This window comes from Sciurus carolinensis, chromosome 8 (genome assembly GCF_902686445.1).
Source record: "Sciurus carolinensis chromosome 8, mSciCar1.2, whole genome shotgun sequence".
In the NCBI taxonomy this organism is placed as follows: domain Eukaryota; kingdom Metazoa; phylum Chordata; class Mammalia; order Rodentia; family Sciuridae; genus Sciurus; species Sciurus carolinensis.
The window spans coordinates 102,264,913-102,278,789 of record NC_062220.1 but is presented as its reverse complement, the minus strand read 5'-3'; the positions used below and the strand labels follow the sequence as shown (position 1 = coordinate 102,278,789).

Genomic DNA, 13,877 nt, shown 5'->3' with positions numbered 1-13,877 from the left:
AGGAGAGATTTGCACATCAGTGACTGTATGGCAGGTGACTCAAAAGAGCACCTCCTCAAGATACCTGCAGATGGGCACATGCAAATCCAGCTAGACATGCACAGTTGCATTCAAGAGACATCAGGTGAGACTGAAGGGTCATGGAAATGTTTCAGATCAAAGGGGGCAGGAAGGATCCTGTCTTGGAGGGAAGGTGGGGCAAGGTTGTCACCTCAGAAAACTCTTTACCATTAGGAAATAACTGGGGGCAGAGGTCAGGGGGTAGGGATTAGCTCTCTGGTAGCACACTCACCCAGAATGCATGAAACTCTGGTTTCCATCTCCAGCAACAAGAAGGGAAAATAATAGAGCTGAGGGCCAAAACAGATGTAGCTTTCTTAAATGGTTCAGAAAAGCCATTATTTGTTGTTTTATATATTCATATATTACGCATACAGAGCTGGACAGAGCATAGTCACACAACTGCTAAACATCTGTATGACTGTCTTTGTATTATAATAACTTATAAATTTGAAACTTTTTCTGAATAAAAGTCTTTAAAAAATGATCTGTATTCTAAGCCCACAAAAGGAAACTCAGCATCATTAGGGAAATGAAGTCACAATCACAGTGAGATGCCTCTTTACATCCATGAGAATGGCTACTGAGAGACCAGTGGTGCCAGCCTGGAGCAGCTGTGGTGCTGGCCAGAGCTCTTGCACTACTGGCAAATGTGAACACCATGTGCCAGTGTGGATGCAGCATGACACTGCACTCCTGGGTGCTAACGAAGAAGAACAGAAGCATGCAGATTTTTATAACAGCTTCCTACCTAATTGCCAAATCCGGGAACACCCACACATCCATGGACAGATGTGTGATCACCTGCATCATGAAATAGCCTGGCCAAGCATCAGAGCCAACATACTAAGGGAAGGAAGGACACGCACAAGGCTGTGAGCTGTGTGATTTCTTGGAATGGCATTCTGGACACTGACAAGCTGGACATGAGATGAGCATCATCTCATGATGAAGGCGAAGGGGAGTGAGATGTCTAGGGTGTAGGAGGGTTATACAGTGGCTCATGGAGATATAATCTCAAGAGGGTGAGTTTACTGTGCGTAGTATACCACCTCAAGTGTGACTTGTTATAAAAAGTCACACTTGTTAGAACAAGTCATTATTAAGCAAAGCATTAGACTACTTGTCTAAGGTTGTTGTGCTTAGCTAAGGACCTATGAAGTCCATTCCAGTCCTGTGTCCTTTTGGTCCCTGCATTCTGGCCCAGATAACAGAGATGGCCTTGGGAGACCTGTGTGCTCTGAATCCTTGAGTGATTTGAAGGTTAAGTGCCCTGAGACTTATCTGAGGCCTCCTAGAGGTATCACTCCAAGGAAAGTAATTAAATGTGGGAATCAAGAGCAGTTAGTAACAAACCAGTATGTAGAATGTAAGGATATTCCAAACATAAAAGAAACTAGTCAGCTCAAAGACTTCTGGGGCATGGAACCATTTAAGGAGAAGCAGATGGGGACCTACATTTGGGGGTTGCAGTCCAGAATGAGAGGTGAAGTTCTTCAAGGGACCAGTGTGGAGGAAGACAGACCAGTGAAGAATGTTAGAATGAACTCATTGAGGATAGTTATCATGTTAATAATGTCATTAGTTATTCTTAAATAACATCTGTTATTCTTAAATAACAGAATAGTAGGAGATAGTCTAAAAGTACTATGTAAATATCTAAAAATCTAAAATTTTGGAAGTGAGATGTTGGTCTTCTGGGCCTTTATAAGAACCTCAGATCCTATTTGCTGCCCCAGCAGTGATAGCAGCTCAGGCCTCTACAGTGATGAGAGGACTACTGAAGGCAGAGAAGCAGGCATGTTTACATGCAATCAGGGAAAAGGGCTAGTGGTGCCAAACATGTAAGAATGACTGTAGTAACAAGTAGCAAGTGTCAGCAAGGATGTATAGAAGATGGAACCCTTGTGGACTGCTAGTAGGAATGTAAGATGGTGTAACCCCTGTGGAAAACAATCTGGTGGTTTCTCAAAAGGGTCAACATAGAATTAACCATATGACCCAGCAATTCCATTCCTAGGTAAATACTCAGCTGAAAGCAGGGACTAGATGGGTATTTGTGCACAAATGTTCATAGCAGCATTATTCACAATATCCAAGAGGTAGAGACAACTCAAGTGTCCAGCAGCAAATGAACAGATAAATAGAATGCATTGTGTCCATTTCATGGAATATTATTTAGCCTGAAATGGAGTAAAATTCTGATACATGTTACAACATGGATGAATCTTAAGCACTTTTAGAGTGAAATAAGCCAGACACAAAGACAGATACTGTAGGATTCCATTTGTGTGAAATGTCCAGAACAGGTAAATCCTGTAAAGACAAATCATTAGCAGTTGCCAGGGATAGGAGGAAAGGTTTTTAGGGGAGGGATTAGGGTGAAGTAAGGAAAAACTGCTAACAGGACATCTTTTGATGAAAATATTTTGAAGGTGATGGTTGCACACTCTAGTGAATATGCCACTGAATCATTCACTTATGAATAAAATTTTATCTTGCATTAATTTCACCTTAATTAAAAAATATATTTTTAAAAACAAAGTGGAACTCATCTCCTACGAGGATACATCAGTGGTGCACATGAGTGGCATCAGAGAGCAAGGTAGCAATCTTCAAGTACACATGGCCACTCATGGTGACCAGGTATGCACTGAACATGGGGCAGAAATGTTGGAGGAACTGGGTGTTTTTAGAATTTACAGTTCTGTAAACACCTCAAAAATATCTGAAACAGGGGAAACAATATATTTCCTACTTGAGAGATTTTTTAAATGCTTTCAGCTCAGTAAAGACAGGGTGGATGTTTATTTTAAAATCTACGTATTTAATCATTGGAAAACTCTTTAAGTATTGTTTGAAACAACTTGATTCTGCTCTTAATTGTAAATTTTATGAAATCTAAATACAGATCAAACATTTCTGATGAAAAAAAGTACAGGGCTTGTCTTGATTTTTGTTGGGTTTGCTAAAGGCATGTGTGGACCCAAGGATATGGAGGTGAGCCCTCTCCCTCTTATTGGGCAGACCAGTGCATTGTCCTTCATTCATCTCCTATTGTGCTTACTGAAGTCAGGCATGTTCATGGTCCTATGTCTGGTCTTGCAGTGCAGTGTACAAAGGCCCAAGAGCAGCAACAGGGCCCCCAGACTTGCTGAGTCAACCAACTGACCTGAGGATGCTATTGCTGGGCTATTGGCATAGCCCAGACTTGGAGGGTTCATCCTTACTTAAATAGGGATAATACTGTGTATGTTACAGGGCTTCTGAATTCTAGTAGTATGTTATGTAGTTCTCAGAAATGATAATAACTAAAGAAGATAAGAGTAAACACTTTAAAAACCTCTTTTTAGAATTTACAGTGCTTTAAGTACCTCAAAATCTGTGAAACAGGGGAAACTATGTATTTCCTACTTGAGAGATTTTTTTTTAATGCTTTCAGTTCAGTAGAGACAGGGGCCCCTGGGGTGCCGAGTCAGGCCCACTGGTACAAACTGTAAAGTTAGCATAGGCCAGCTCAGTGGAATATCTGATGAATTGGAGGATTCATCCTGAATTTAGTTGGGCATTGCAGAATAGAAATCATTTATTGGTGAAGTTGTCATCTGGGGGTATGTGCAATCTCCCCCCCCCCCTTTTTTTCCTAATACTTTTTAGGTATTGATAGACCTTTATTTTACACATTTTATTTATATGTGGTACTGAGGATTGAACCCAGTGCTCACACATGCTAGGCAAGCACTCTACCACTGAGCCGCAGCCCCAGCCCAATCTCTGCTCCACCTCCCTTTTTTTTTTCCCCTTCTGCTCTGGGAGCCAGAGCAGAGGTTTTTTGAGATGTCAGCATCATATCATGATTACAAGTTTTTGTGTTGCATCTCTGACCAAACAGGTGGCACCTTCTGTGGCAACACTCCTGGCCATCTGTCATGATTGCCTCAAGTGTAGCTTGGCAGCTTTCACCCCTGGTCAGTGGGTCTGTTGGATGCATGTCTGTGGGAAGAGCTGCCCTCACTTGGCAGCTTTTGCCACCTTTTGCCACCTTTTCTCCCTTCTGTGAGGACTAAGTAGTTTCATCCCACTGGGGTCCCAGGACATGGTGGGCAAAAGTCCACTTGTTCCCTCATGGTTTCTCTGGAAAGGATTTTTTGATGAACTCAGCTACTGACCATAGGGATATAGCCAGTATGCCCTCCCCATGACCAGTGACCTCAGGGGATAGCATGTCCTGGGCTCTTCTCTGTGTCTCTCTGTGATCTGGGCCCTGTCATGTGTCTCTGTGAGCATGGTGCCCTTGGGCACAAACTGTATGAAATGCTGCTGCTTCCTTGCTCCCTTGCTTCAGTTTCACTTGGCTTTGTGTTTCTTTGTTGAGTTTTGCAGTCCTCAACATTAAGGGCTGCACTATGAGGCTGGGTGGGTTCTGCTTCCCTTAATTGGGGTGAGTCTGGACTGTCCTGCAGAGGTACCCAAATAGGGCTGGACCAAGTTTGGGGAACTCCTAATGGGGCTCCTCCTCCTAGAGCCATCTCCTGACTATGGAGTTGGAGAACTCCCACAGGAAACAAGGGCAGCTCTAGGGAGGGAATGAAGACGGGCACTTGGGCCCCAAGTTGAAGAGTAAGGGGTCCCTGGGAGATTTTGTCATACATTAGGCCAAGTTCTTCATCTTACAAGTCCCAGTCACCTGAACATGGCAGGAGACTGGCGTCGAACTGCAGCGAGGGAGCTAGGAAGAACGTCAGGAGATGGCAGCAAACTTTATAGCTCCTGGAAGCAAGAAAGATCATTGAGGTAGGAGGTGGTTGAGAAGAGCTGGGCAGGGACAAGGTCCAAACAGGCAGTAAGGACTTGGAGAGGCATGTGTGTACAGATAGACTCTTTTTGTGGGGGAGAGGCAGGGAGTTTACTAGGGATTGAATCCAGAGGCATTTTACCACTGAGCTATATCCCCAGCCCTTTTTTTGTTTTGTTTTGTGACAGTGTCTTGCTAAGTTGCCGAGGCTGGCCTTGAACTTGGCAATCCTTCTGTTTCAGTCTCCTGAGTCCCATGTGCCCCTTCCTCCAGCACAGATAGGCTTTTCATGGCAGGGTTGTGGCAGCCTGGGGTGGACCAGGACCAGGACCAGGTCCAGATGGGCCAAGAGTATCTCTTAAGAGAATATCCTCTTGTGAGTGTGTGCAGGATAGGCACATATGGTGGGCACCATTCTGACTAAGGATTTGGGACCTGGTGGAGAAGGACTGAGGTTCCTGCAAGATAAAGGTCTCTCTGACTGCCCCCAATATATTCTTGTGCTCAGAGGTGCCTGTGAGTGCCCTGGCACACTTTCCCATATGGCACCTCCCTTTGAAGAGTTGATTCTGGTTTCACCCTGAGATGTCTGTTTCTCAGCAGGCTCTGTGCTCTGTTCCTAGCTCTGGAGACCTGTCCCACAGTTGCCAGTTCCCATCCTTGATACAGTTCTCTATCTTGCTTGTCCCAGGTGAACCTGAGCAAGGTGGGTGAGTACTGGTGGAGCGCCATCCTGGAAGGAGAGGAGCCCATTGACATCGACAAGATCAACAAGGAGCGCTCCATGGCTACTGTGGATGAGGAGGAGCAAGCAGTCCTAGACAGGCTCACCTTTGACTACCACCAGAAGCTACAGGGCAAGCCTCAGAGTCATGAGCTGGTATGTGCACTATGGTCTTCCTTGCCCTGGTGTCAAGACTGCTAGGAGCAGAGAGGTGGGCAGTGCTGGTGGTGAGGAGAAAGGTGTGTGGATGGGCCAGCTCTGCCCCAGCCTGCTGTACCACAAGCTACTCTGCCAGTCTTGGCTCAGGAGGCACAGCAGGGGCCCTGTCTTACCTGCTTTTATCACCTGTTCCCTGCCTGAGGACAGGTACATACTGGTATTTCAGCCACATCCTTACACCCAAACCAAGAGCCCAGGAGGCAGGACTGGGAAGAGTGTTATGCAATGTGCCCTGCCCACACTGGAGCCTAGAAATGTCTGGTGTTGACAGCTCTTACCTCTCTGCCTCATCCACAACTTGCCTAGAGCTCCGTGGGCCCCTTAGTGGAGGAGGGGAGAGCCAACCTAGTTTCTGACTGTGGAGGGCCTGATATAAAGCTGATAGCTAGCTGGTGGTGTTTGTGAGTGAATGTTGGGGTCTGTGATTGGGAAGGTGTGAGGTCAGCAGCCACTGGGGAAGCTAGAGGCTGGTTTGTGTCTGACCTGGCAAAGAAAATGATTGATTAGAAAAATATGTTCACTCTTCCTTATTTTAATAATCCTGCAGGTAGCTCCTTAGGGAAGAAAAGGCTGCTTTCCTCAGATTATTTTCACCTTCCAAGACTTATCCATACAGTGCTACAGGTTTGGACAGCAGCATGCATATGGACCAAGTGCAGCCTTGGATCAGTGGGAAGGGGTCATCCTCCAGAAAGCCACACAGATTCACATTTTCCCCTTTGTCTCTGAAAGGAGCCTCACTTTGTGGTTTGTGTGGATTGGCCCATCCTTTCTTTCTGGGGTGGCAGTGCACATTGGGGGCTTCGGTGTGCTCTGATGCTGTGTCAGCCACTGTTGCCTTCTTCACAGGTGTGTGCCTGCCTCTATGAGGTTGAGGAGCCTGGAAGCTGTGCTGGTTTCCTCCCCTCCCTAGGCCCTGCCACACCAGGGCATGTAGTGAGCATGAGCATATACTACATGTGGGTAGGGTGAGTTGACTAGCTGTGGGCCCTGCACACCACCCCTGGAAAGATGGTCTTTTTTTCACAAAAGCAAGATTGAGTTTTCAAGAATGTGGTTAGGGACTTATGGCAGCTCAAGCAGCCTGGGTAGGGTTTGACCCCAGATCTAATTCCAGACCTTCCTGTCCCCCTTGCCCTGCCTCCCCCAACCCAGCTCATTCCTCTATGGAAGAGAATGTTCCTCTTGGTTTGGCCCCCTTTTTCACCTAGGGCACAATTTGGTTGAACAACATCTCCACAGGGTCCATGTGGTACAGAAGTCACGGACAGCTCCCAGCATCACCTCAGCTCATGTGGACCGCCAGACCTGCATGGTTGCAATTCAATCCAGTCATTGCCTTTGCCTGTGGCCACAGATATAAGGCCCACTTGTGAGCCTTTGCCCTGTGGGTAGTACCTAAGGGACCAATCCATCTCATGTCTGGGGTCAGCCCTGTGTTCACAGAGGGTTGAGGTTGACTTCCAGGGAAAGAGAAGCTGTTTTGACTGGAGAGCATACATGCAGATGCCCATTGTGCTGAGAAAGTGAAAAGGAAGTCCTACCAAGCATCCTTCAGAAGCATGTACTTGTTCCACAGGACAGAGGTACCAAGGACGCAAGATCCTCACATCTTCCCCAGATGCCAACATCAAGTTTTTGTTACAGAGAAACACTAAAAATTAAAATTTATTGTGACTTCAACTGCACTTGTGCCAAGCTTAAGTGAGGTCTTGGTAGCTGTAAGATATGAGATAAGCTAGAATGTTCTATGACTTTTCATCTCTGACCCTCAAGTTCCTTTTGATTGCATCTCTTGCAGAACATACAGATCAAATCAGAACAAAATAACAGTAATGCCATTTGTCTGGGAGTTTCCATAGTGCAGGATCTACATGGGGTATTGGGGCTTCTTGCTTTCTGTTTCCTTTTTTCCCCTCCCTGTATCCTTCCCTCTTCTCAACCTTTGGCTTATTTTCTGTCCCCCTGCTTTACACTCAGTGCTGATGTCCTCTGGGTTTGCCCAGTGTCACCCTTCTTGAGAGCTGACTTGAGCTGGACATGGTGCTGGTCTCTGCAGCCTCAGCAAGGACAAATAAAGGTCTGCCTAGAAAGCATGAGTCCAACCACTTAAATCTGATCTCTCCAAAGACTAGTTCAGCCTTACTTTGCAGTCTCATTGATGGTCTTCTGCAGAAAGAGGTTGCTCTGTCATTCTCATTCTTAGGGTACTGGGAGTCTGAGGGCTACTTGTTCTGGTGGCTGCTACTCAGCCCACTGCCCAAGACTGGGAACAGAATTGTGTGCTTATCCCCAGAAAACTGAGACAGCTTCCAGGGAAGTTTTCATCTCAGGCTCACACCAAAACAGACTAGCCTTAAAGGGCAAGAAATGGGAGCATCATACATCATACATGTGCACCATGTATTTGTATTCTTCCATACATGCAGTCTGTCCCTGGACTTCAGGGCACTATAGGGGGAAGAGCACTGCAGTGGGTTATAGAGGGCTTGCTGTGTCTGGTGGACAGCTGATTGTAATTGGAACTAGGGAGCCCAGGGGCTGGATAGTAACCCAGTTAGTCTAGTGCATAGACCTCTGTTTTGAGTCTAAACCAATTCTGCTATAAACTTGCAACATGGTCCAGGCAGCATGCTGTTTGAGGGATATGTCCTTGCCCAGAGGTCTACCCTGGGGAGACCTTCAGCAGCCCAGGATTGGCAGCCCATGGATAGGACCCAGGGTAACTCCTCACCAGGGCTGACCTACTCTTAGATGACTAGGGAGCTTCCAGCCCCTGGGCTATGGGTCTTAATGAACCCCCTTCTTAGGACTGTTGTAATTCAAAAGAAAGTGTGTGTCCCAGTGCCTGTCTGACACTGATGCCAAAGTCTCTGCTCCTCTCTGGTCTTGGCACAGCTTGGTGAAAGGTCCTCAGTTTACTGGGGCCTGACAATTCATGGGTTCCATATAAAATATCCCAAGCTCCTTTTTTATCAAATGAAGAAACAAATCTAGAAAGATCCGTGCCTTTATGTGACCTCATATAGTTTAGCCACACTTTACTCTTTGTTATCAGGGTATCTCACAGGCAGAAGGACCCTCCCAAGAGTCAGGTGGGTAGTCAAGTTTGCTGTGTTAGGATCACTATGCTTCACTAGTAGAATGGAAGTGGGGCCAGGTTCTCCTGTCATCTTCCATCTGCTGCGCACATCAGCGTAGTCACAGTTACCAACGTGCTCTGGCATTGATGCCCATTTATGGTGTGAACTCAGAGTTTTCTAAATTTGCCAGGATTTCAAATTGTGCTTCTAATGCCACAGATGCTGTGTATTTTGAAGCATTTTAATTTCAAAATGATTAACACTTGTTTCTTTTGTTGCTTTAAGTTTCTTAAACTTAAATGTCACTATAAAGTCACCCCAAGGTCAACAAGTTTACTCTCCTTCATCTTTTTCCCCAGTTTAATTTTCTTGAGCAGGTTTCTCATCTGGAAAGGGAAGGTAGAATGCACAGGTGCTATTGTTCAGTTGGCACTCAGGGGTGTCTATCTAGGATCTCTCCAGCTGGGTGGGACTCACCCTAAAAGTCAGTAACTGTGACATTGCACAGGCACATGCCAGCATTACTATGGTGGCTGGATCTGTGAGTGAATTTGGTGACTTACAAAAATGTCTACTCTCCACCTTTGCCCCAGGGAAGGTCTGAGCACTGATCCTGACTCCCTTGGTTCCCTCAACTTTAAGATCAAGCCTAAAAATGTGCTCTTTACATTTGGCTTCCTACATTGGGCCTCTACCTAGCTTCCAAATTCTTGGGGTAAGAGAGCAACTGTAGGGCTCTGCAACTGTCAGCCCTGTAGCTTCCCCTCACCCTCCAGCTGACTACAGCACTATTAGGGCACAGAGGCCTCCTGTGGTCTCCTGCTGAACTTGTCAGGTCCCTTCTTGTGTTTGGTTGAGACCATTCAGCCTCATGCCTCCTGAGTTGACCAGGGCTTTAGGCCGTGCAGAGGGACTTCCTGCAGTTCTCCTTGCCACTCCAGCCATGTGCTGCTTGCTCTGATCCCACTGCAGTACCTTCTCAAAGTGGTCATTCCACTGGCTCTGATCTGAGTTATCTATAACAAGTTGAGGATAGTGATCAGTCCCTAAGAATCCAGTTTGCTTATTGCTTCACTTGGGTTTAAAAATAGGAAAAAGAAAGCCCCCTTGTCAGGAAGGTTTTATTTTATAAGAAGAAACTGAGGTACAGAGAATCCAGCAGCTTCACCAGACACTAGGAATTTTTGTTAGACTTGTGATAAGAGGTGTCTGTCTTCCAGGCCTGTTCTTCAGGCTTTCTGCAACAGGGACCATGGACTTTATTGGTGGGATAACCTCTGGTCCTACGCACATTAGCCTCTTTCATTTCTTGTGGTTGAAAGAAGAGATCATCCCCATCTATGGGTATACTTGAGGTGACCAGGTGAAGAGGACAGATGCTTAGAGAAGGACTGGCCCACCTCCTTAGGTGCAGATGACTTCCTCAGGGTCACAGCCTTCCTGATGTCCCCCGACTACAGCCATACTGCTTGCTGACCCTTGGAGGCTAGATGTTCTAGAGTGGTTATTGCTAGGGGGAACTAAATCTATTAGCTCTGACTGGATCTCCAAGGAAATAGTGGGACATTCTTGATTGGTGGATTCACTGCTGGACATTCTGAGGTCTTTCCTCCTGCACCACATCTTGGGTCAACCTTGGATTGTCTGATGATGTAGTTGTCAATGACAAAAACTTCCTCCTTTGAGAGGGAGGTACAGGGTAATGCCTGCTTGGGGGTTCTAGACTCTGTAGGCTGTTTGGAATTTGGACAGAGATCCTGATAGAAAGGGACAGAAGACATGAACCATAGAAAGCAGCCATTGCTTTACTGGAAATAGAAGAGAAAGGGTTGGAAATTCAGTCTGTGGGATACACAGTTCTTACAGAGGAATTGGCAGTCACCCAGTGTCTCCCCTGATCTTGAGCTGCTGTATATGGTCCTCCAGCCAGTTGGTCTTATGGGACAAGTTCCTGATCCCTGAGGAAGCAGGTCTGTTCCTGAAGTCCATCTGCTCTGGGAGGAAACATGCAGTGCCTTGTGATCCCCTTTAATCTCTCTATTTTCTGTTTGTAGAAAGTCCATGAGATGCTGAAGAAGGGTTGGGATGCTGAAGGCTCTCCCTTCCGAGGCCAGCGATTCGACCCAGCCATGTTCAACATCTCCCCCGGGGCTGTGCAGTTTTAATGACCAGAAGGAAAGGAAACTCGCCAGCAGGGAGGCAGAGGCTTTGTTCTCAGCTGTCCCTCTCACTCAGCTCCCTGTGTGCCAGGGACTTGCTCATCTCATTCACCCCTAGCCATCCTTTCTTTCAAGGGTGAACCAGGCCATCAACCCTGACCTTGCACCTCCAGACTGTTCAGAGAAGGTGTGGGGCCAGCTGCTGCCTGGTGGCCACTGTGGCCAACACTGAATGAAGGTGTTTGAAATACAGGAGGGACACGTCCCAGTAAACTGAGAGCACATGCTTCGTCTCCACAGCAACCAGCCACTGCAGGCAGCATTTTTTTCCTTCCTTCCTCTCTGCTTGCTGTTGTTTTGATGCTATTCTGCTTGCTTTTCTTCTGGTTGGGAGTGAGGAGTTGTTGGGCTCTCAGACAAAGCCAAAGTTGAAGTGTGTGGGGCTCAGCACTTGCATGAAGGCAAGTGGGGAATGGCTGTGGAGCTGCTGCTGGGGCTGCTCTGGGAAACCTGTGCCCCTTGATCTCATTAGGTATGTTCACAGTGCAGTCTTGCTCATCCCTTTGTAAATGTATTCTGTTTGCCTCAGCCTCATAGGCAGAGCAACAGAAACTGCAGTCCTATTTGCACGTTCTTGATGTTGGGAGAAAGTCTGGGGTTCTGACCTCAGGCCCAGGTGCGGTGGGAATTCTGCCCACCCTCTCATTGCAGCTGCCTTGCTTTGGTTCTTGTTGAAGTGAACTGAGTCTGGCTACCACTGCATGGCACACTCTGCTTGGCTCCCTATGAGACCTCTTTGGGTGCACTATGTCAAATCATGGGCAAAAGCAGAGAACCCTCAGGAGACCACACAGGTCTAGCAACCCATTGGCAGATCATGTTAGCCACAGGCCCTGAGCAACTTTGATCTTGGGGGCCTCAGGAAGAGGAATTTCTGTACAGGCATGAGGGCATGCTGTCCCACTGTGACTGAGCCCAAGAAATTGAAGACCTTCATACCAGGCACTGGACTGTCCCCCTTGTTGTCCAAGGAATGGGCACCATCTCAATAACACCAGGCCCATGCCTCAAGCCACAACTGCTGACTCCAGCCAAGTTGTGAAGACCTGACTGAAGGGCTGAGCTCCAGGTGCTCCAAGTACTTAAAGGGACTCTGCCCATTACCAGGAATGTGGTACCACCAGTGCCCAGCACTGTCCATTCACCTAGCTGGCAGCCACAGTGTGTGATAAGTCACCACAAGTCTCTGTACCCTGGTTCACCCACAGCCAGCTGGAGCCAAAGCCCAAAGATGCTGGGCAGCTTGCTCTTGGGAAAGAACACTGACCTGCAATCTCTGCAAATGCTCAGGAGGGACTGTCTAGGAAAGCAAGTTGGTGGGACATCCTTCCAGAGGCTTCCACTTTGAACTGCGTAGATGAAAACTGGTTCATTGCAGTCATTTTGGGCTAGATTATATAGTGGTGGCTGATAGCCCTTGGAAAAAGTATATTCTGGGAGGTATTCTGTGGGTTCAGAAATGTCGCTCTATCAACGGAGAGCAGAGGACCCCAAATACCCACTTTGAAATGTGAGAGCCCTGCTGTCTGACATTTGTCACCAAGCTGGGGAGGCCCTCTAAGGAGATCTTGACCCCAGGAAGCACAACTGAATTTCCTACAAGAGGTTCTGAAGAAACCTTTGTTATTTTTTACTGAAGTTCCATAAACGTCCTCAAATTTGCAAAGCATTGTTTCATACAACTGTCACACCTAACAAAAAAGAGGTCTCGGGATGTGTGTGCATGTCTCCCATCTTCTCTGTGATCCCCTGTTGGCTGCCTCTTCCCTGCCCCCTGCCCTGTGGATTGTCTTCCAGGAGGGTTGAAGTGTGTGAGCCCTGCTCCTCATTGTTTGGGAGACTGAGTGGTTCACTTCTCTGATGACTTGTCTTCCTTTTGTTTGGTTTTACTTTCTGTGTTGCATTTCTCCCCACTCCTTGCCCTGCTTTAACAAATAGAAAACCAGTGTTTCGGAAGAATAGCCGAGGCGGGCAGTATTGGGTGTTGGCTGTGTGGCAGGAGCAACCACCCTGCATCTGGCCCCTATGTGCATGGTATGGTTGTGGGCTCTGTGCCCACATGGTTCGTTCCTGGCCTGGCTCACTCCTAGCCAGGCTGGGAGATGATTCCCCACCCTGGGGCACCTGCTGGACCACCCAGCTTCTGGAGCTGGCACACTGCCTGTTTTCTCTTTTTAGACACGACAGCAGCAGTTTGGCCACTAAGTCCCACCAGATGAGGTCTGAGGAAAGCGGGGTGACTCGTCCCCTTTGTCCAGGGGCCCAGGAGAGTGGGGTGTCCAGCCTGCAAAGCTGCTCCGGCTCCTCAGTGTTGGTTTGCAATAAATCTGTATTTAAGCAGTTTTGAGTGTGGCATTTGCTCTAATACAGTTCTATTTGTGAGTAGTCATTACCCACAATTTCTGGTCATGAGGCTTTGGGCCCCTGTACACAGCCAACACCAAAATGAGGGATCTTTTCCATCTAGCCTAAATGGGTTCTTTTCAATCTACCCTAAAAGCCCTGGGAAAACTTCACACAGCTTTCAGAAATCCTGTAAGCTTTTGATCAGAAAATAAAAGAACGTAACTGTAACTCTGACATCATTTCACATAGGTCTGGAATTCTGTTTACTTGAAGGCTCAGGGTGAACACAGAATTCTGAATGATCCTGCTGGATGGGGAATAGGGCGCCTTCACTCTGTTTACCAGGCTCCCAGCCCTTGGGTCTCCAGGTACCTCTGCACTGCCACAGGTCCTCCAGATGCACATCTGCTGATTAGCTGCATTGAGCCTTT

The 13,877-nt window shown here is 47.2% G+C and overlaps 1 protein-coding gene across 3 annotated transcripts in view; it reads left to right on the top strand.

Annotated features, from left to right (window-relative positions):
* The window catches only part of Nudcd3 (NudC domain containing 3), a 103,408-nt gene extending 89,966 nt beyond the window's left edge, over positions 1–13,442 (top strand). The window contains exons 5-6 of one of the 3 annotated variants that reach the window (XM_047560933.1): positions 5,547–5,735; positions 10,936–13,442. In XM_047560933.1, coding sequence (XP_047416889.1) covers positions 5,547–5,735; positions 10,936–11,046 — 300 coding nt within the window. In that variant the 3' untranslated portion in view covers positions 11,047–13,442. The other 2 variants (XM_047560932.1, XM_047560934.1) reach the window with 2 other exon arrangements.
* The last annotated feature ends 435 nt before the right edge of the window (positions 13,443–13,877 follow it).